We start from the raw sequence: 19,578 nt of genomic DNA, 5'->3' as shown, positions 1-19,578 counted from the left end.
CTGGTAGGAAACTTCAGACAGAATTGTTGTTGAAAGCAGAATCAGAAAGCTCTCTCTGACCATGTGCAGTGCAGACCCCTTTCTCTGAGGCATCCCCCTGGCTGCTCTCCCCCCAGCAAAGCCTCTGCCCTCAGGGCTGGGGGTCCCGAGGTGTGAGCCACCCCCTCTGCAGCCAGAGCTCCAGCAGAGCCGCGGTGCAGCTCTGCAGCCACGTGCCCCGGTCCCTCTGCAGAGCACAGGGGCTGAGAGCAGCTGCCCGGCAATGTTGGTGTGGGGGAGGTGGCGAGCAGAGCTGGGCAAGGGCAACGCTGCCCTCAGTGCCTGGCACGCTCGCCCTGGACACTCTTGCCTAGACCATCAGTGCAATTTTACTTCTTTCTCTGCCTTTTTGTGTTAGTTTTATTCTCTTGCTCTTGCTGTCAGGCTCTCTGGGGATGGGTGTTTCAGCTGCAGAGTCACACTCTGACCTTGTGGGTCCTCTCCTGCAGGTGTGTCCATGGGAACAAGTGTCCCAGCTTTCCTCTCACCTGTGGGGCTGTGGGCAATGCCCTATGTGGGGCTGGGCAATGGGCTGGTTCTCCCTGAACCTGATGCTCTTGTTAGGGCACTTGGCTACCTCCTTGAAGTTCCCTTCCAAGCAGTGAGTTGCCCTCCAGAATGGAAACCTGTCCCCTCGCACCCATTAGTGATCTGAAAGCCCCACGTAGAGGCGTAGAGTTTCTGTGATGGAGAAAACGCTGTTGGGGTGGGTGAAATGAGCTGTGTATCCTTTGCTGTGGGTGGGATGCTGAGTTCTGATGAACGTCTACAACCTTTACTGGTCTGTGGTGGGTCAGTCTGTTCTCAGCAGTGCCTTGTGGTATTTCAGGGTAACATGGGAGTGCTGCCACCATTCATCTCAGGAAGGTGCAAGCCCACAGAAACTGGGAACCAGATGGACAGACCACCTCCCCTCACTGGGCACTCACCCACAGGCAATCCTCTTGCCTCACAGACCTCACTCTGTTCCACCGGAGGGCAGCCAAAATGCTCTGCTTTTCTGACATCCGAGAATACGCAACAGGAGAGATGGGGGGGAGCTGTGAAAAAAACTAAAACTCTCTTAAAATGCCTTCACACTTCCTGTTCCTTAGCACTGGCGCTGCAGATGCTGACCAGCCCTTCTGCGTTGGCACTGGTTTCACAGGACAAAGTTAAACACCAGGACTGGTCCCTGCCCCCACCCACTGCTGCAGAGTGGGGCTGGCTGGTCAAGAGCCCGTGGGCAGATGCCCTGCTCTTCATCGCCCACACGGCCAGCACCAAGCAGGGCTGCAGCCACACAGCTGCAGGAAGGTCTCTGAGAAAAGAGAGGGATGTCTGTGTGTGACGGGGGGATGGTCTGTGGGAAATGGCTTTGATTTTGCTTGCAGAAGTCTCCCATAAATTATCACTGTCTTTTTCTCCTGTGACAGGACCCTATGCCCAGAGGCAGCAGATGTCCAACAGCAGCTCCATCACCCAGTTCCTCCTCCTGGTATTTGCAGACACACGGGAGCTGCAGCTCTTGCACTTCTGGCTCTCCCTGGGCATCTACCTGGCTGCCCTCATGGCCAACGGCCTCATCATCACCGCCGTAGTGTGTGACCACCACCTGCACACCCCCATGTACGTCTTCCTCCTCAACCTCTCCCTCCTCGACCTGGGCTCCATCTCCACTATTGTCCCCAAAGCCATGGCCAACTCCCTCTGGGACACCAGGGACATCTCCTACTCAGGATGTGCTGCACAGCTCTTCTTGATTCTCTTTTTCCTTTCGGCAGAGTGTTCTCTCCTCACCGTCATGGCCTATGACCGCTACGTGGCCATCTGCCAGCCCCTGCACTACGGGACCCTGCTGGGCAGCAGAGCTTGTGTCCACATGGCAGCAGCTGCCTGGGCCAGTGGGTTTCTCAATGCTGCGCTGCACACGGCCAATACACTGTCACTGCCGCTCTGCCAAGGCAATGCCCTGGGACAGTTCTTCTGTGAAATCCCACAGATCCTCAAGCTCTCCTGCTCACACACCTACCTCAGGGAAGTGGGGCTTATTGTGGCTAGTGCCTTTTTATTCTTTGGGTGTTTTGTTTTCATTGTTCTGTCTTACATGCAGATCTTCAGGGCTGTGCTGAGGATCCCCTCTGAGCAGGGACGGCACAAAGCCTTTTCCACGTGCCTCCCCCACCTGGCCGTGATCTCCCTATTTGTCAGCACCTCGTATTTTGCCTACCTGAAGCCCCCCTCCATCTCGTCCCCATCCCTGGACCTGGTGGTGTCAGTTCTGTACTCGGTGGTGCCTCCAGCACTGAACCCCCTCATCTACAGCATGAGGAACCAGGAGCTCAAGGGTGCAATGTGCAAACTGATAGCTGGATGTTCTTCTGAAGCATTAACATTATGAATAGCGTTTATAATGTAATTCATCACAGACCCAGACTGTCTTCTGAATTTTTTGCATTTGCTTGTGGTATTTAATTTCTGATAAAGTGGCCATTCCCATTCTAATTTCTTCTGTGATTTTCCTTTCTGAAGGTGCCCTGCTCTCTCTTTGTCTAACAAAACCAAAGGGCCATTAAGCAATTTTAATTTTCCTGGGATTCTTCCTTCCAAGGCCTTTCTGGAGCTGCAGGGACAGTTCCTGAGTCCACAGACGGAGGGGAAAAGTTCCTGGCATGGCAGCATTGCCAGGGAACAGCAGCCCTTGGCTCTCCAATACTGTCCTCCTTCTACCTACACACTCCCCTTCTGACCCCCTGCCTTGGTGTAAGGCCTGAGTGCTCTGGCAGCTTGGTCACCGCCGTGCTGCGTGGCAGTCCTGTGAGCGCAGGCAGGGGCAGGCAACGGGCACTCTGTGACGGTGCTGGCCTCCATCAAATGTTCTGGATTTGTGGAAGCCACCTGAATGCAGCACTGCAACGTGCTTCCTTGAACCGAGGTCCCCGTGCCCATTGCTCATGACGAGGGCCATCTCCGAGAGGTGCCGAGCAGGGCGCGACACCCCCGGGCTGAGGTGCTGCCAGCCTCTGGCAGGGGCAGCAGGAGGCCAGGCAGTCACTGTGCCCGCTGCAGTGCTCTGCCTCCGCACGTGCCAGGGATGGGCTCGTGCCTCTGAGCCCCCCTGTGTGCGTGAGGCTGGGGTTCAACCACGGCAGCAGTGCGTGAGGCCAGCTGAGGTGGGGACACCTCCCAGGGCCCGGCCGTTCCTGTGTGTGACTGCAGGAACAAAGGCCACTGTCCCAGGGAGATTCATCTCACCCGCCTTGGGCAGGCTCATTGCAAGTGCCTCTGTCTGATCACGGCACCCTTTCTGGATGGTGCCCTCAAATGTGTCCGAGCAATCAGGGAGGTTCTGGGGTCCTGGCAAAAGGCAGACATCCAGCCTTTTGGGATTTCTGCACCCATACGTATTGAGGAAAGAAGGGGATGGTTTGTACCTGGACCTTTGCAAGGGTTTTGACTTTTTCTCCTGCAGTTTGTTCATAGGCAGATGGGTGACTTCTGGAGTGAAGAAATGGAGGATGCTGTGGGTGGGAAGTTGGCTGGGGGCTTGTGGCTATGTCTCGAGCTAGCTCAACGGCGTCAGGGAGCAAAAACCGACCTTGGGAGAGAGACACAGTTATGCCTGTTGGAAGGAAGCCATGGGAGCAGGAAGAGGAACTTCAAGATAGGGAGTGGTCTGCAGAGCTCGTGGCCTTGTAGATAAAGGGAGTTGCTGAGCTGCTGTGTCTGTAATAAAAAAAGAGCCAAGAGTGGAAAATTGCTGAGCACAGTCCCAGGCTGACACGTCAGCCCCCTGCAAAGGTATAAAAGGCTTGCTTGATTTTAATAAAGTGTCTTCGAGGTGTCTTCGTGCCTTTGATCCGCTCCTAGAGTCGGTGCATCATACGCCACAGGGGCTCAAGGCCAGATGTCACCAGTGGTCAAGTCCTCCTGGTGGCCACTGACTCGTGGCATCTTCCAGTGCGAGCAGGTTGGCCAACTGTGTTGAATGTCTTTATTGTCTCCCAGTACAAGTTGACAAAGTGGCTTTTCAGACCCTTCTGTGGATGATGCCAAAGTGGGCAGAGCCCTTGAGCGATGCCAACCAGTTCACCCTGCCTTCAGCAGGACAGCTGGACAAGGGCATTTACAGGGGCCTCTCCCAACCTGAGATATTCTAGGACTCATCGACTCACTTCCCTGGAGAGCTCAGTTGGGATGGGATAGCAGGGGGAAGAAGGGAAAACAGAGGCGCAGAAGCAGAGACAAAGCATGGTCCGGCAGAAACAGAGCAGTTCCCCTGAGGAATGTTTCTCCACCCAAACTGTGGGTAGGAAATCCATGAGATAAATTGGCTGAGAGAACCTTCCCTTCATCTGCTGGGTGCTGGGCCACGGGGAGGGTGACGGCTGAGGACGGTATCTCGTGGTCAGTTGTGTCTCAGGGACTCACATCCCAGCAGGAAGCCAATGGCTGTGACGGGGGCAGTGAGGCCAGTTCTGCCTGCGGAGGGGACAGCCCAACAGCAGCAATGTGCCTGGGAAAGGGGCGGTGAGGTCACCTCTGCCTGAAACAGCGCGTAGGGCAGCCCCTGACTCACGGCTGGGACACGTGCTGTTAAGCTCCATCTGCCCGTGCCTCGGGCAGGCCAGCAGAAGGCCCCTGGGTGGCACGTGGGCTGTGAGATCCCCTCTGCCTAAGGACCTGGGCTCACCCCACCAAGGGGCTTATTTCTTGCTTGTCACGTCGCTGCTGCCTGAGAACATGGCAGCACAGCAGCAGGCACACCGCTTGCTCGTGTCTATGCGAGAAGCTGAAAGGCTCGCAGCCTTGGAAGAGTCTGAGATCAGTCCATGTGTGTGTGTTTGCAGGAACAGCGTGTGAGGGTGGGCAGACATCGGTGCATGTGTGGCAAGGGCAGGGTGAGAGCAAGGTGGGGAAGCCAGATGGGTGCCTGCAGCCTGCCGGGGAAAAGCAGCAGCTGTGGGACGGCGTAGGACAGCGTGAGATGGAAGGCAAAGGGCACGGGCAAGGCTGGAAGTCACCAAGAGAACCCAAGGGTTGTCCCCTTGCGTACGGCCATTGTCTCTGCCACCAAGGCCTATGAGAAGGCGAGTTGTCCTGTGGCCCTGGGCCTCATGGCCTCCTTGCGACCACTTGCACTGAATTCTTCTCCCTTGAGTGATACTGCCCAGTGAAAGTTCCCAGTATCGGCCACAGCCTGCCACCCTGAGGCCTGGCACCTGCACTCCGCTGCTCTCCTGCCTCACTGCCCCTGGGAGATGAGACTCCACCATTTCTTTGCTCCTAGAGCCAAGGTGGACAGGGGTGACGCAGGGTTTCAGATCCAGCTGAGCATCACAGCTGTTGGCCCATCTGGCAGCGGTGCTAAAATGCTGATGCAAAGAACCTACAGACACCTAAAGGAACATTGTCACTGTGCTGACCTGTGAACATCGGGGTCAGTGGGTTGACCGTTGGCCTCCATGAGCCCACCAAGCCTCTCCCTCACTGCCCCCCCTCCTTCTTCACTCACTTGGTGTTTGTAGGGCTGTTCCTGTGCCCTGTTTCTCACACCTCTCTCTTACAAATGCTGCACACTGTGTTATGTCCTTTCTTCCACTGGTTTTTCACAGAGGTGCCACTAGAATTTCTTATGAGCTCAGGGAAGTAGCAGGTCCATTTCAGAGCCAGCTGAATGTGGCTTTCCTGGCCATGGGGCCAACTCTTGACCTCTTCTCACCTTTGTCAGCCCTACAATCCCCATGACCGCTCCCAAACCCTTGCCATGTAAACCCACGGGGTCAGAAAAGTCCCCAGTAAGATGTGAGGTCATTGATCCTAAGGCTTCCGCAGGCTGGTTAAGTAAGAGTTTGGCCCCTTGCTCTCCCTGATTTAGGTTCTTTATGGCAGAGAAGAGACGCATTGGACCTCAGCTGTGGCACCAGGGCCAAGATCAAACATGTAACAAAAACAGCGGGTACCAAGTACCCAAAGTCCAATGCATGCTAAATTTTGCTGCAGAGCATACTGGGGTGGTTGGCAGGTGGCACTGTAACGGTGAAATGAAATGTCCCTAAGGAGAGCAAACCCAGCTGTCCTGAAGACCAGAGGGACAAAGGGCTGGGCTGTGCAGTGCTGGCAGGAGAGGACATGCCTGTCTGTGTTGTCTCTGCAGCCCCAGAGGACCTGTGGTGCAGGTGAACCTCATGTCCAGGGAGGACAAAGTGCTTTGGAAAGTGTCCTTGGCTATGGACATCTCGTGACCCAGGAACACTGTGAAAATCGTTGGTCTGTTTCTCTAATGCATCACCACAGGGGTGACTATCAAGCGTCCTGTCTAAGTGGGGAGGCACCAGAAGCCTGGGGGTTAGTCAAAGTGGTGCCCACATGAAGGAAGCGTAGAAAAGGGGATCCTTCCTAGGACTGTCAACCTGATCTTAGTGCCAGGGAAGGTTGTGGGGCTGATCATCCTGAGCAACATCCAACAGTAAGCACAGGACAACCAGGAGGTCAAGACCAGCCAGCATGGGTTTGTGAAAGGCAGGTCCTGCTTGATGAATCTGATCTCCTTCTGGGACAAGGTGACCTGCCACAACTTGAACACTGTGTTTCTGTTTTGGACCCCTCACTTCAAGAGAAATGTTGAGGTGCTGGAGCATGTCCAGAGAAGGGCAACAAGGCTGGTGAAGGGTCTGGAGCCCCGGTCTGTTGTAGAGTATCAGAGGGGACTTGGCTGGTTCAGTCTGGAGAGGAGGAGGCTCAGGGGGGACCTTACTGCTCTCTAGAAGTACCTGAAAGGAGGTTGTAGATGGGTGGGCGTAGGTCTCTTCTCCCAAATAACAAGTGACAGGATAAGAAGCAACAACCTCAAGTTAGACCAGGAGAGGTTCAGATTGGATATGAGGAAAAACATCTTCACTGCAAGGGTGGTTCAAGCATTGGAACAGGCTGCCCAGGGAGATGGTGGAATCACCAGCCCTGGAGCTGTTGCAAAAATACACAGATGCAGATGGTTCAGTGATGATTTACTGATACTCAGGTTATGGTTGGATGTGATGATCTTTAAGGTCCTTTCCAACCTCAATGATTCTCTGTTTCTGTGCTTCTATGGTATTGGAAGCCTACCTAGACGAGTTGCTGAGCAGGCTGCTCTAGCTGACCCTGCCTCAGCTGCGCAGTTAACGGTCAGTCCAACCTGAAAAACAGACCATAGAGATATAAGAGCACATATAGAATGTGTCAACACAAATAGAGGCGTTCATCTGAAAAATGTTTCTCCACTCAAATGGATTGCGGGAAAGGTATTTGATAAATCTGAGAAAAACAAGCCTGCTTTTCTGTGGTTGGGTTGTGGGCCATGAGGAGGGTGATGGAAGAGTATAGTATCAGGAGGGCACCTGGGTCTCAGGAACTCCTCATGCAGGAGGACGTGCCTGGCTGTGAGGGGCCTGTGAGGTCACTTCTGCCTCTGGAGGTGACAGGCCAGCATCAGGAACGTGGCTGGGACAGTCCCTCTGCCAAGGGACCCCATAGGCCCCATCCAGGGGAAGGGCTGGGGTAGGGGTTGTCACGTCCATTGCACCTGGGGACATGATGGGACAGCAGCAGGCACAGGGCTTGGTCATGTCCCTGGGAGAAGCTGAAAGGCCAGCAGCACTCATGTAGTTTAGAAGATCATTTGGAGGTGACTTCTTCCTGGTGAGGGGAAAGACCATAAGAAAAGGCTAATGGGTTGTGTTCCCTGCTTGAAGGGCAGTTTCTGAGACAGTAGAGCTTTCCTGGGTAGTGTGAAAAAGCAGGTGAGAGGAAAAAAATTCACAAAGTGCTATCTCAAAGGTGGAGAGTGGCTATCGGGAGTAAGAACTGTCACTCCAGGGGTCCTGCTGCGGTGCCAGAGCTCAGCCAGAGGGAGCCTGGATCAGCCCATGGTTTGTGTTTCAAGGAACAGCCGGTGAGAGTGGAGGTACCTCAGCGAAGGTATGGCAATGTTGGGGTGAGAGCAAGGCAGGGCAGCGAGATGGTGCCTACAGCCTGCAGGGCAACAGGGGCAGGGCTCCAACCATGTAGGACAGCTTGAAATAGAGATGGCAGAGGATGCTGGCAAGGCTGGAAGGCACCACCAGAACCCAGGTCTGTGTCCCCTTGGCTATGGCAGCTGTCTCTACCAGGGAAGGCTATGAGAAGACATGATGTCCTCACGGCACGGGGGCATCGTTGCCTCCTTGCAGCCCCATGGGGAAGCTGGAAGTTGCTGTGCCATTGCTGTCCTTCACTGGGCATTGGATGCCCACCTTCCATGGTCCCCAGGAAGAGCCCTGAGCCCTGTGTGAGGGACAGCACCGACCTCCCCACAGGCTGCAGGTCACGGCTTGACCTTTCTGCTTCATCAAGCAAGCCAAGGCTTTGCTCAGCAGCAGAGCTGCCTGCACAGCGCCTTTGCCTTCCTGCACTCACAGCCTCCAAGGATGGGCTCTAACAAGGCCATGGGGAGGCTTTCTCAGCCATGGCCCTCAGCGGGGCCCGTTAACGCTTCCAGGGGCTGTGGGCTTGGCTCCTGACTTGGTGTTCTTGAGAGGTTTCTTCAGTGTCCTCTGAACACCTGAAGTCCACAGCACTGCAGACACGCTGGGCTCACGACGAGGGAGAACGCCCTGACAAGCCATGTCGCTTCCATCAGGGACATCTGGTCTTCAAGTTTGGCTCCTACACTTAATGAGATAAGTTTCAGCCGTACAGTGAAAGAGAAAGGCAGGTAATGAGCACCTTGGAGAAATGATAGAAGGCTTTTCCAATTGCTCTTGATGCACAGTGTCTCCTGAGGAGATGCGGACAGGTAGGAAAATTAATCCCTGGAGCTAAACACTGTGTAGACAGCCTTGCTCCTCAGCTCTCCAGCCCGGTGATATCTCTCCTCAGTCCCATGGCACTTACATCACTTTACATCAGACTTCTTCAACCAACTCTGCAGCTGAATATAGCAAATTCTTGGCAGTAATTATTGGCTGCTTTCCTTACAAGGTGTAAACAGGAGTGGGATAGAAATTAATAAATAAAAAATACATTTCCAGCTGTATAATTGTTAGTTCAAGCAAATCCCCATGAGGTTTATTGCCACAACTGAAGAGTTGCCCATAGAGAAAATTACAGACGCTAATGAAAGACAGTCCAACTTTTCCTCTCTGAACCTTAAAGCAGAAGCTACATCGGTAGAATGGATTGGAGTGATCACAGAGGAAGAGGAGAAAGGCATCTGGGGATGAACTTCTTAACCCAGAGCTGTAAATCAGGAAAGCAGCACGTCAGCGTATTCCAAATGTCTTGAATTCCAGAGAAGGTGTGAACTTCCTGGGACTCATGACAAACACTAGCATGTTTCCAAATCTTTTTTTGTATCTGTAGAAGTTCTCCCACTTTGATCTACGTATATGCAACAACTGCTATTAACAACAGCACAGACTCTGCCTTCAGACGCCAGCTTCATATCTAATGCCATTCCATTTTGCACAGCTATAGGGGCTATTCCTCACACTTCCTCCTGCAAAGCCTTCATGGCACCTGCAGGGTCCTTGCCCATCTCTTCCATTGCTGTGCATCTCTTTATCACTGCCTTCTCCAGTTCAGGAACCGCTGACCAAGGAGTAACCACAAGGCCACAAGAAGGCTGATGATCTGGGCTGTCATTATGACACCCATTACATCTGAGAAGCTCATAGGCCAGTAGGAGGCACGTGGCCATGAAGGTGAGTTTGAGGTCCCTGGAGTGTCCAGTTCCCTTGGGGGACTGGCCATCAGCAGCCCAGCTGGTTATGGCTGCAGTAAGAAAGGCACTTGGACTCTGAGACAAAGTGTCATTTCAAATGGCCTTGGTTAGAGCAAACTCTCTACACACAGAGACAACCGTGTCAGCTGTATGCCGTCCCTTCCGAGGCCGGGAACACGGAGTTTCCAGCGTTGGGAGAGTGGTGCAGCAAGTGGTGCAGATCCTGCCTGCAGAAGGCTTATCCCACATTGCCTCCTGTCAGCTCTTGAAGTGTTTTCTGCCAGGGAAACCCATTCTAGTCATCACTTCTTGTGTTCTAAGAGGAGGTGTTCACTTGGGAGTTGGTAACTGCAGTCCCAGGTAAAGGTAAGGGCGTGCGGTTGGCCATTCACCAGCATCTTCCTGCAGATTCCTTCTTCCAATATGGCTTATTCTGCAACCCAGGGACACACTCAGCACAGCACAGCCTGAAGGCCAAGAGGTACATGAACACAGCACAGGCCTGCTCTGATTTTCTGTGACACTCATCACTAACTCCTCCATGTGCAAAGGTCTTCTGCTCAGATTCTCTCAACCTCCTGATGAAGGTTAGAAGGAGAACGATATCTCCTTTAGACCGCTAGAGAAATAGGTTTAATTCAAGGGTTAGGTTGATTGGAAAGTGGAAGATGATCCCCACCAACATGGCAGAAATGCTTTGCTGGACTTGTTTTGAACAGAAAGACAAGGCAGGAATGGTGAAAAATGTGGACGACACCTTTCAGTCAAGTATGGGTGACGCTGGTAAAGTAGAAATCAAGGGCAAGTCAGCAAGACAAATTGTAGCAGGGCTGAGTAGAGAGGAAAGATCACCTCCACCAACCCTTGGGCAGTGCTCTTCCTAATGCAGCCCAGGATGCCGTGGGCCTTATTTGGAACGTGCAAAGCCAGGAGAAGAGGAGGTTTGGGGACACCTAATAACAGCCTTCCCATATCTTCTTGGGTCATATCAGCAAGAAAACGCAGCCAGGTTCTTGCCTGTTGTGCGTGATGTGACTGTGAGGGCCAATGGGCATCAGCTGAAGCAAGGGAAGACAATGTCCTTCCCCAAGAAGACAATCAAGCAGTGGATCAGATGTCCCACAGAGCTTGTGCCATGTCCATCCTTGGAGCTTTTCAAGCCCCACTTGAAGGAAAGCCTGAGCTACTGGCTTCAACCCCATAACTGATCGTCTTCTGAGCAGCATGTAGGCCTGGACACCTCGGGAGGTCCCTTCCAGCATGAATGATTCTGGATCTCCATCCACCATGAATCTTGCCTTCATGATGGGAGGGAAATCACTCAGGTTTCCAGCGGCTGTTGAAGCCTAACAGAAAGTTGGGCAGATGACCTGGGACGTTCCTTTCCCACTCCAAGCTTTGCTGCTCAGATGCAGGGCTGCTTGGCTGGTTCCTATTGATTCCTGTTCTTCACCCTTTCCTACCTTTTCCCCACCTTTCCCACGCACAGTTGCTTCTCCTTGACTACCCTTGTATCCTCCCACGCAAGCAGCCCACCCCTCCTTTCCCTTTCCTCCCTGGCCATTGTCTGTCCTCCTTTGGTGATTCTTTGGAGGTTTTCACCATAGGTGGCCACTCAGAAGAGGGACTGATCATCCCCCTTGACTCAGCATCATCCCCCTTGACACAGCACTGTTGTGGCCACATCTGGATTATCTGTGCCTGGGCTTTGAGGTTTCTTATTCTGGAGGAGTGGGGAAAAACTGGAGAGGCTGTGGAGGATACCTGCCTGGATGGAGTTTGGAGTCTGTGGAGAGAGACTGAAGGTTCTGGGCTTCTTGAGACCGACCAAATGGATCCTCAGGCACTACAGTAGTAGCATGCACCTGCTTGAAGGGGGCTGTCAGAGAGGTCAGAGATAAGGGAGTGATTCCTGATAGCGGCAGGAAGAGAAAACCTGCACAAAGTGCTGCTTGGAAGGGTAAGATTGGATGTGAGGAAAAAGAAATGTCCCTTGGTGGGTTGCCCTCTGATGCCAGACTTCACCCAGAGGGAGCCTGGATCAGCCCATGGCTTTGAGTTTCAAGGAACAAGCAGGGATGAGGGGAGAAACTTCAGAAAAGGCAGAGAAATGAGGGTGTGAGTGCTGGGTAGGAAGGCAAGGAAGAGTCCAACCCCCAGAGTGGAAAGAGGTGCCACATGGACAGTGTAGGGCAACTTGCAGTGGAGATGGCCCAGGGCTGCAGCAAGGCTGAATGGCCCCACAGGGGGCTGAGGGATTTGTCCACTTGGCAATGGCAGCTGCCCATGTCATCTAGGCCTGTGACATGGAACTTGATTTGGAGGGTCTTCTGTTCTGCCCTCCAAGAGCTTCCAAGGGTTGGGGCTTGGTCTTTCTGCTTCATTAAAAAAAATCCAAATGTGTTTTGCAGCATTACAGCCATCGACACAGTGCCTTTGCCTACCTGCAGTTCTGGCCTCTAATTAGCTCCTCTAACGAGTCCATGGGGACGCTTTGTCAGCGATGGCCCTCAGCGGGACCCATCAATGTTTGAAGGTATTTTCAGTGTTGCTTCTGACTTACATTCCTAGAGTGGTTGGTTCAGTCTGCTCTCAGTAGCTCAGGTTCATGGCAGGAGCCCCAATGCCCTAACGAGGTATTTGCCTTTTTGTCATTTCCTTCAAGTCTTCAAGACCTGCGCAGCTAATTGAATCTGTTCCATTCATGTAGATAAAGGAGATTTCAAAGTGCACCTGAAAATAATTATATTTTATTTCATAGGTTATATTTTGCTACTTTTTAGGTTAGAGAGGAGGTTCTAGCAGCAATCTCCAAGTGATAATGATGCAGAGGATCTCCTGAGGAGGTCTGGACTGGTAGGAAATGCAGTCCCTTGAGGTCTGACGCAGGATGGACAACCTTGCTCAGAATGTCCCCAAGACCACCCTTTTTCTCATTGTCCCCTGGGACTCACATCCCTTCTCCTTACATCACACTTCTCCCCTCAATTCTGCAGGTGGGTGCTGCAGCTCCTTTGCACCATCCCCACCTGTTTGCCTTAGAGGACAGGCTGCACACAGGTGCTGAACACTTTTTCAAATCTGCAAGCAATGTGAAGAATGATCAAGTGTCATAAATAAGCCAACACCCTCCACAAGCAGATGCCATGTCCAAGCTGTCTCTGATGAGGTGCCTTTCTGCAAGGGACACTCTCATGAGAAATCTGTTAGGTGGTAGATACAGAAATATAGATCTAAACACAGGGGAAGAGTTGGGTAAGGAGACAGTTTGGCTCCAGGAAGACATGCAAGCTTTTCCTTCCTGAAGTAAAAACAGCAGCACAGGTGAGAGGTACCTAAAAGACCAAAGAATAAAGGGAGGAGAAAACTGGTGAATAACTGAAAGAGCCTTTGCTGAGACAGTCTGCTGAAAAGATGACTTCAGAAGTCGTCACTGTCTCCTGCTCAGGTGCAAATATGTTAAAGATGGGGGAAAATAAGGACCTGGTATAATTGTAATAATGATGGTGAAGTTCTGGTATAAAATCAGTATTTCCTTGAAGTATGGCTTTTGAAAGCTCCTTTTATAAGCAGAGGTCTCTTGTGAGAAAGGACAAGCAAGTGTTGCAACTGTCTTGGAAGGAGTCCATACGTGCAGCTCGGGGAACCACAGGTTGCACAAACCCCCATGGTGAGGGGTGTGCCATCAGTTAGAGTCCCCTTGGGTGACATTTCTGGCACTGGAGCGGGTAACTGTCCAGGTGGATTTCCCAAGGGTAAATCCTGCCTCGCCAACCTGACAGCCTGCGGCTGTGCGTGAGGAGCTCCACAGTGGATGTCATTTCCCTCGGCTTCAGCAAAACTCTTGTCATGGTCTTCATCAGTGTTCTTCTGCCCAAGCGAGGCCATGACACTCTGGGTGCGTACAGAAAGAGATGGGTAAAACACCAGTGGGATGGTCAGGCTGAGAGAGCAGTGGGGAAGGGCTCACACCCCACCTGGAGGCCACTGGGACACACTGGGGCATTGTGGGCAGCACAGGGGACTCTCCTGCTTACACTTCAAGAGCTGTAAAGATAATCCAGTGGAGGCAACTCTCACAGTGTCTGTCGGTGGCACCAAACTGCGAGGACCATCCCTGTGCCCTAGGGATGCCATGGAGGGGAACCCTGGCAGGTGGGGTGGCCGCCCTGTCAGGGGCTGCACAGATGCAGGAAGGACCAAGGGCAGAGCCTGCACCTCCCTCGCATGGACTAACACCCTGCAGCTGCAGGGCCTGGGACCTGCCTGGCTGGGCAGTGTCCGTGCAGAAAAGGCCCTGGTGGTCTGGGGGACAGAAGGCAAAACACAATCCCACCCCGTGACCTGGTAGCAGAGGCAGCCAGCAGTGCCCTGGAGCGTATGAAGAGGTGCCTTGCCAAGAGAGGGCGGGAAGTGATTGTGCCCCCTACTCATTGCTTGTTAGACCACCTGTCTGTGACTGTGTTTATTTTTGGGCCCTGACTGGGGAGGGAAGGAGGGAGGGAGCAGCTGGGTGGCTGCTGGGCTTTTGGCCAGAGACAAGCCACTACAGCAAGGAAGATGTGTATGACTGGGAGTGAGTTCAGTGAAGGGTCACTGAGATGCTCAGGGGCTGGAACACTTTCCTGGGAGGGGAAACTGAGGGCAAGGCCCTTGTTCAGCCTGCACAAGGGAAGGCCTTGGGAGCCTCCTAGTGACCTGCCAGTCCCAACGGGGAGGTGGTCAGGAGGATGAAGCCAGTCTTGGAGCTGTGGTGCCTGGCAGGAATGTGATAGGCAATCGTCAGATATGGAAATAAGAATGTTCTTGGCAGGAGATAACGCAATGACCAGCCTCCACATCATGGGGTGCTTGAAGCTATAAACAGAATGCAAACAAATGCTCTGCTTGGATAGTATGAACTTCTTTGCTAAAAGTGGGTGGTGGAAGAATGTCAGTGCTTTCCAGTTCTATGGAAGATTTAAGGCCTCTGGGAAAGAGCTGAAGGTAACAGTTTAGCTCCCCCCTTTCAGTCTGTGACACCCAGATGCCTGACCTGCTCTTCCTTCCCCTCTTCCCATCAACTGATGAAGGGATGAGAAGAAAGGAAGCAGAAAGGCCCTAGGACTAGGAGGGCCATGAAGTCCTTTCATTGGTTACCCCATCAAGAATCAAACCGGGATGTAAGCCTGAAAATTTTGATTCAACAAGGTCCATGGACAGGTTAGACTTTGTCTATGGTTGTGCCTAGAGACCCACACACCTACAGCATGGATGATGCTGGGGCCTGTTATAGTTGAATTTGAAATAACTAGAGTCCGAAATAAATTCACTAAGTATTTATTAAGGCAGGAAAGCAAAAACAGCGCGCTGGGCGTCCGAGGAGGCGCAGCTCCATCCAGGCTCGCAAATTCTGACAAGTAACACAGCCCTGTTATTCTCAGCTTCAAAGCCGGTTTAAGCAAACAGTTATGTTCTCAGTCCCGTAGCAAGAAGCTGTATATTACAAAACTAATCTATTTTTACACTAAGGTCTAGACGAAGACAAAGGTTGTCATAGTAACATGAGATTATGGTTTAACATTGGCCTTGTGAAGGTACATCTCTCAACCTCACGGTAAACAGTTAACTCATTTCGCGCCAGACAGAAGGTTCTCAAATCTGTTGCAGCAAGATCATTCCTTTTGTTAAAAGCCCATTTGATCAGCAAATTACCCTTAGTTACTTATTACAGGCAGAACAGAAGACCCTCCAAATCAAGTTTCCTGTCACAGACCTTGATGACACGGGCAACTACCATTGCCAGGGGGACAGAGGCCTCAGACCCCTGTGGGGCCATTCAGCCTTGCTGCAGCCCTGGGCCATCCCCACTGCAAGTTGCCCTACACTGTCCATGTGGCACCTCTTTCCACTCTGGGGGTTGGCACATTTCTTTCTTTCCCACCCAGCCCTCACACCCTTGTTTGTCTGCCTTCACTGATGACTCTGCACTCATCCCTGATTCTTCCTTGAAGGTCAAAGCCATGGGCTGATCCAGGCTCCCTCTGGGTGAACACTGGGATCAGAGGGCAACCCTCAGAGGGACAGTTTTTTTCCTCACATCCAACCATATCCTTCCAAGTTGCACATTGTGGAGTTGTTCTCTTCCTGCCGATATCAGGAATCACTCCTTTATCTCTCACACTCCCTTTCTAAGCAGGTGCACACTACTACAGTAGTGTCTTGAGGCTCCACTTTGCCGGTCTCAAGAAACCCAGGACCTTCAGTCTCTCTCCACAGGCTCCAAGCTCCATCCAGGCAGGTTATCCTCCACAGCCTCTCCAGTTTTTCCCCACTCCTCCAGAATGAGAAAACTCAAAGCCCAGACACAGGTAATCCCGATGTGGCCACAACAGTGCTGTGTCAGGGGTGATGATGCTGAGTTAAGGGGGATGATAAATCCCTTGTCTGAGTGGCCACGCACCCCCTAATTCAGCCCCACATGCAGATGGCCTTAGATGTGCTGAGCATGCACCAGTAGCTCCTAAGCATCCCCCATAATACTCAGGTCCTTCTCCTCCATGGGTTTGTACCTCAGCCACTCAGGTGCCCTCATAGGTGCGGTTATTCTGCCCCCGCTAAAGGGCTGACCATGTCTACTTGGAAAACCTCTGAGGTCCCAATTTCACAATCGCAGTGTTTTGGAAGGTGCTACTTGGACCAGCTTTGGTATGTGCATGGACATGGCTCACCCTGCCACGTGGTGCCTCTGGCAAGGTAACAGCATAAGGAACTGCAGGACGCCACAGATAATGAAGGGAGGCAGAGCTTCAACGGTATTGCTGACCATGGTAGGCGCTCCCATGGTGAAGAGCTCAGAATCCCCAAAGGAACACAGACAATGGCCAGGGAGGAAAGGGAAAGGAGAGGCAGGCTGCTTGCACGGGAGGATACAAGGGTGGTCAATGAGAATCAATTGTGCATGGGAAAAGAAGTACCAAAGAAGGAAAGGGTGAAGAACAGGAATCAATCAGGGCTGTTCGGGGGTACCTGCCAAGCAGCCCTGCATCTGAGCTACAAAGCTTGGAGTGGGAAGAGAAAGTCACATGTCATCTGACCAACTTTCTGTTTAACTTCAACAGTCACTGGGAACCTAAGTGGTTTCCATCCCATCATGAAGGTAAGATCCATGGTGGATGGAGATGCAGAATCATTCATGCTGGAAGGGACCTCAGGAGATGTCCAGGCCAATGTGCTGCTCAAAGCAGGATCAGCGACAGGGTCAGAGCAAGTAGCTCAGGCTTTCCTTCAAGTGGGTCTTGAAAAGCTCCAAGGATGGACAAGGCACAAATCTCTGGGACATCTGCTCCAGTGCTTGACTGTCTTCATAGGGAGAAAGATTGTCTTCCCTTGCTTCAGCTGATGCCCATTGGCCCTCATCCTCCTATCATGCACAAGAGGCATAAACCTGTTTGCCTTTTCTTGCTGATATGACCCAAGACCACATGGGAAAGCTGTTATTAGGTGTTCCAAAAACCTTCTCTTCTCCTGGCTTTGCACCTTTCAAATAAGGCCCATGGCATCCTGGGCTGCATTAGGAAGAGCTCTGCCCAAGGGTTGTTGTTGGTTATCTTTCCTCTCTACTCAGCCCTGCTACAATTTGTCTTGCTGACCTCTCTTGCTTTGTACCCTACCACCTTCACCCACACTTGACCCAAAGTTGTCGTCTAGAATTTTCACCACTCCTGCCAACTTTTTGTTCAAAAACAGTCCTGCAGAGCATTTGCACCATGTTGGTCAGGGATCATCTTCCACTTTCCCTTCAACCAAGCCCTTCAAGTACAGGTCCCTTTCTCTAGCGGTATAAAGGAGACATTGTCCTCCTTCTAATTTTCATCAGGAGGTTTGGAGATACTGAGCAGAAGACCATTGTACATGGAGGAGTTAGTGATGAGTGTCACAGGAAACCTGAGCAGGCCTGTGCTGTGCTCCACGTACCTCTTGGCCACACCTCTTGTGCTGAGTGTGTCCCTGGGTTGCAGAATAAGCCATATTGGAAGAAGGAATCTGCAGGAAGATGCTGGTGAATGGCCAAGCGCACGCCCTTACCTTTGTCTGGGACTGCAGTTACCAATTCCCAAGTGAACACCTCCTCTTAGAACACAAGAAGTGATGACTAGAATGGGTTTCCCTGGCAGAAAACACTTCAAGAGCTGACAGGAGACAATGTGGGATAAGCCTTCTGCAGGCAGGATCTGCACCACTTGCTGCACCACTCTCCCAACGCTGGAAACTCCGTGTTCCCGGCCTCGGAAGGGACGGCATACAGCTGACACGGTTGTCTCTGTGTGTAGAGAGTTTGCTCTAACCAAGACCATTTGAAATGACACTTTGTCTCAGAGTCCAAGTGCCTTTCTTACTGCAGCCATAACCAGCTGGGCTGCTGATGGCCAGTCCCCCAAGGGAACTGGACACTCCAGGGACCTCAAACTCACCTTCATGGCCACGTGCCTCCTACTGGCCTATGAGCTTCTCAGATGTAATGGGTGTCATAATGACAGCCCAGATCATCAGCCTGCTTGTGGCCTTGGTTACTCCTTGGTCAGCGGTTCCTGAACTGGAGAAGGCAGTGACAAAGAGATGCACAGCAATGGAAGAGATGGGCAAGGACCCTGCAGGTGCCATGAAGGCTTTGCAGGAAGAAGTGGGAGGAATAGCCCCTATAGCTGTGCAAAATGGAATGGCATTAGATATGAAGCTGGCGTCTGAAGGCAGAGTCTGTGCTGTTGTTAATAGCAGTTGCGGTGTATATGTAGGTTAAAGTGGGAGAATTTCTACAGATATAAAAAAGATTTGGAAACATGCTAGTGTTTGTCATGAGTCCCAGGAAGTTCACACCTTCTCTGGAATTCAAGACATTGGGAATACGCTGACGTGCTGCTTTCCTGATTTACAGCTCTGGGTTAAGAAGTTCATCCCCAGATGCCTTTCTCCTCTTCCTCTGTGATCACTCCAATCCATTCTACCGATGTAGCTTCTGCTTTAAGGTTCAGAGAGGAAAAGTTGGACTGTCTTTCAGTATTGTCTCTAATATTCCCTATGGGCAACTCTTCAGTTGTGGCAATAGACCTCATGGGGATCTGCTTGAACTAGCAATAATACAGCTGAGAAATGTATTTTTTATTTATTAATTTCTATCCCAGTCCCCTCACCACCACCACCATCCACCATTCCCTGTCAGCTCTCCCTCTTTTAGTTCTGCTTACAAGCAGCCAATAATTATTGCCAAGAACTTGCTATATTCACCTGAAATAGTGAGGCTGGGGACGTGAAGAGCAAGGATGTCCACACAGTATTTAGCTCCAGGAACTGCTTTCCCTACCTGTCCACATCTCCTCAGGAGACACTCTGCATCAATAGCAACTGGAAAAGCCTTCTATCACTTCTCCAAAGTGCTCATTACCTGCCTTTCTCTTCCACTGTACGGCTGAACCTTACCTCATGAAGTGTACAAGCCAAACTTGAAGACCAGGTGTCCCTGATGGAAGAGATACGGCTCGTAAGGGCTTTCTGCCTCGTAATGAGCCCAGGGTGTCTGTGGTGCTGTGGACTTCAGGTGTTTGGAGGAGGCTGAAGAAACCTCTCAAGAACACCAAGTCAGGAGCAAACCCCAAAGTCCCTGGAAGCATTAACAATCCCCGCTGAGGGCCATGACCGAGAAAGCCTCCCCATGGCCCTGTTAGAGCCCATCCTTGGAGGCTGTGAGAGCAGGAAGGCAAAGGCGCTGTGCAGGCAGCTCTGCTGCTGAGCAAAGCCTTGGCTTGCTTGATGAAGCAGAAAGGCCAAGCCGTGACCTGCAG

At 52.0% G+C, this 19,578-nt stretch overlaps 1 protein-coding gene across 1 annotated transcript; it reads left to right on the top strand.

The window, feature by feature from the left end:
- The first annotated feature begins 904 nt into the window (after positions 1 to 904).
- LOC308057822 (olfactory receptor 14A16-like) lies at positions 905 to 3,395 on the top strand. Its single transcript, XM_080411859.1, has one exon. It carries the CDS (start codon positions 1,391 to 1,393, stop codon positions 2,417 to 2,419), a length of 1,029 nt encoding a protein of 342 aa, XP_080267985.1. The 5' UTR covers positions 905 to 1,390; the 3' UTR covers positions 2,420 to 3,395.
- The last annotated feature ends 16,183 nt before the right edge of the window (positions 3,396 to 19,578 follow it).

The sequence above is a fragment of the Falco punctatus genome, assembly GCF_963210335.1.
Source record: "Falco punctatus genome assembly, contig: scaffold_46, whole genome shotgun sequence".
In the NCBI taxonomy this organism is placed as follows: Eukaryota; Metazoa; Chordata; class Aves; order Falconiformes; family Falconidae; genus Falco; species Falco punctatus.
Note: the sequence above shows the minus strand (reverse complement) of the source record. Positions and strands in the feature narration are given on the sequence as shown.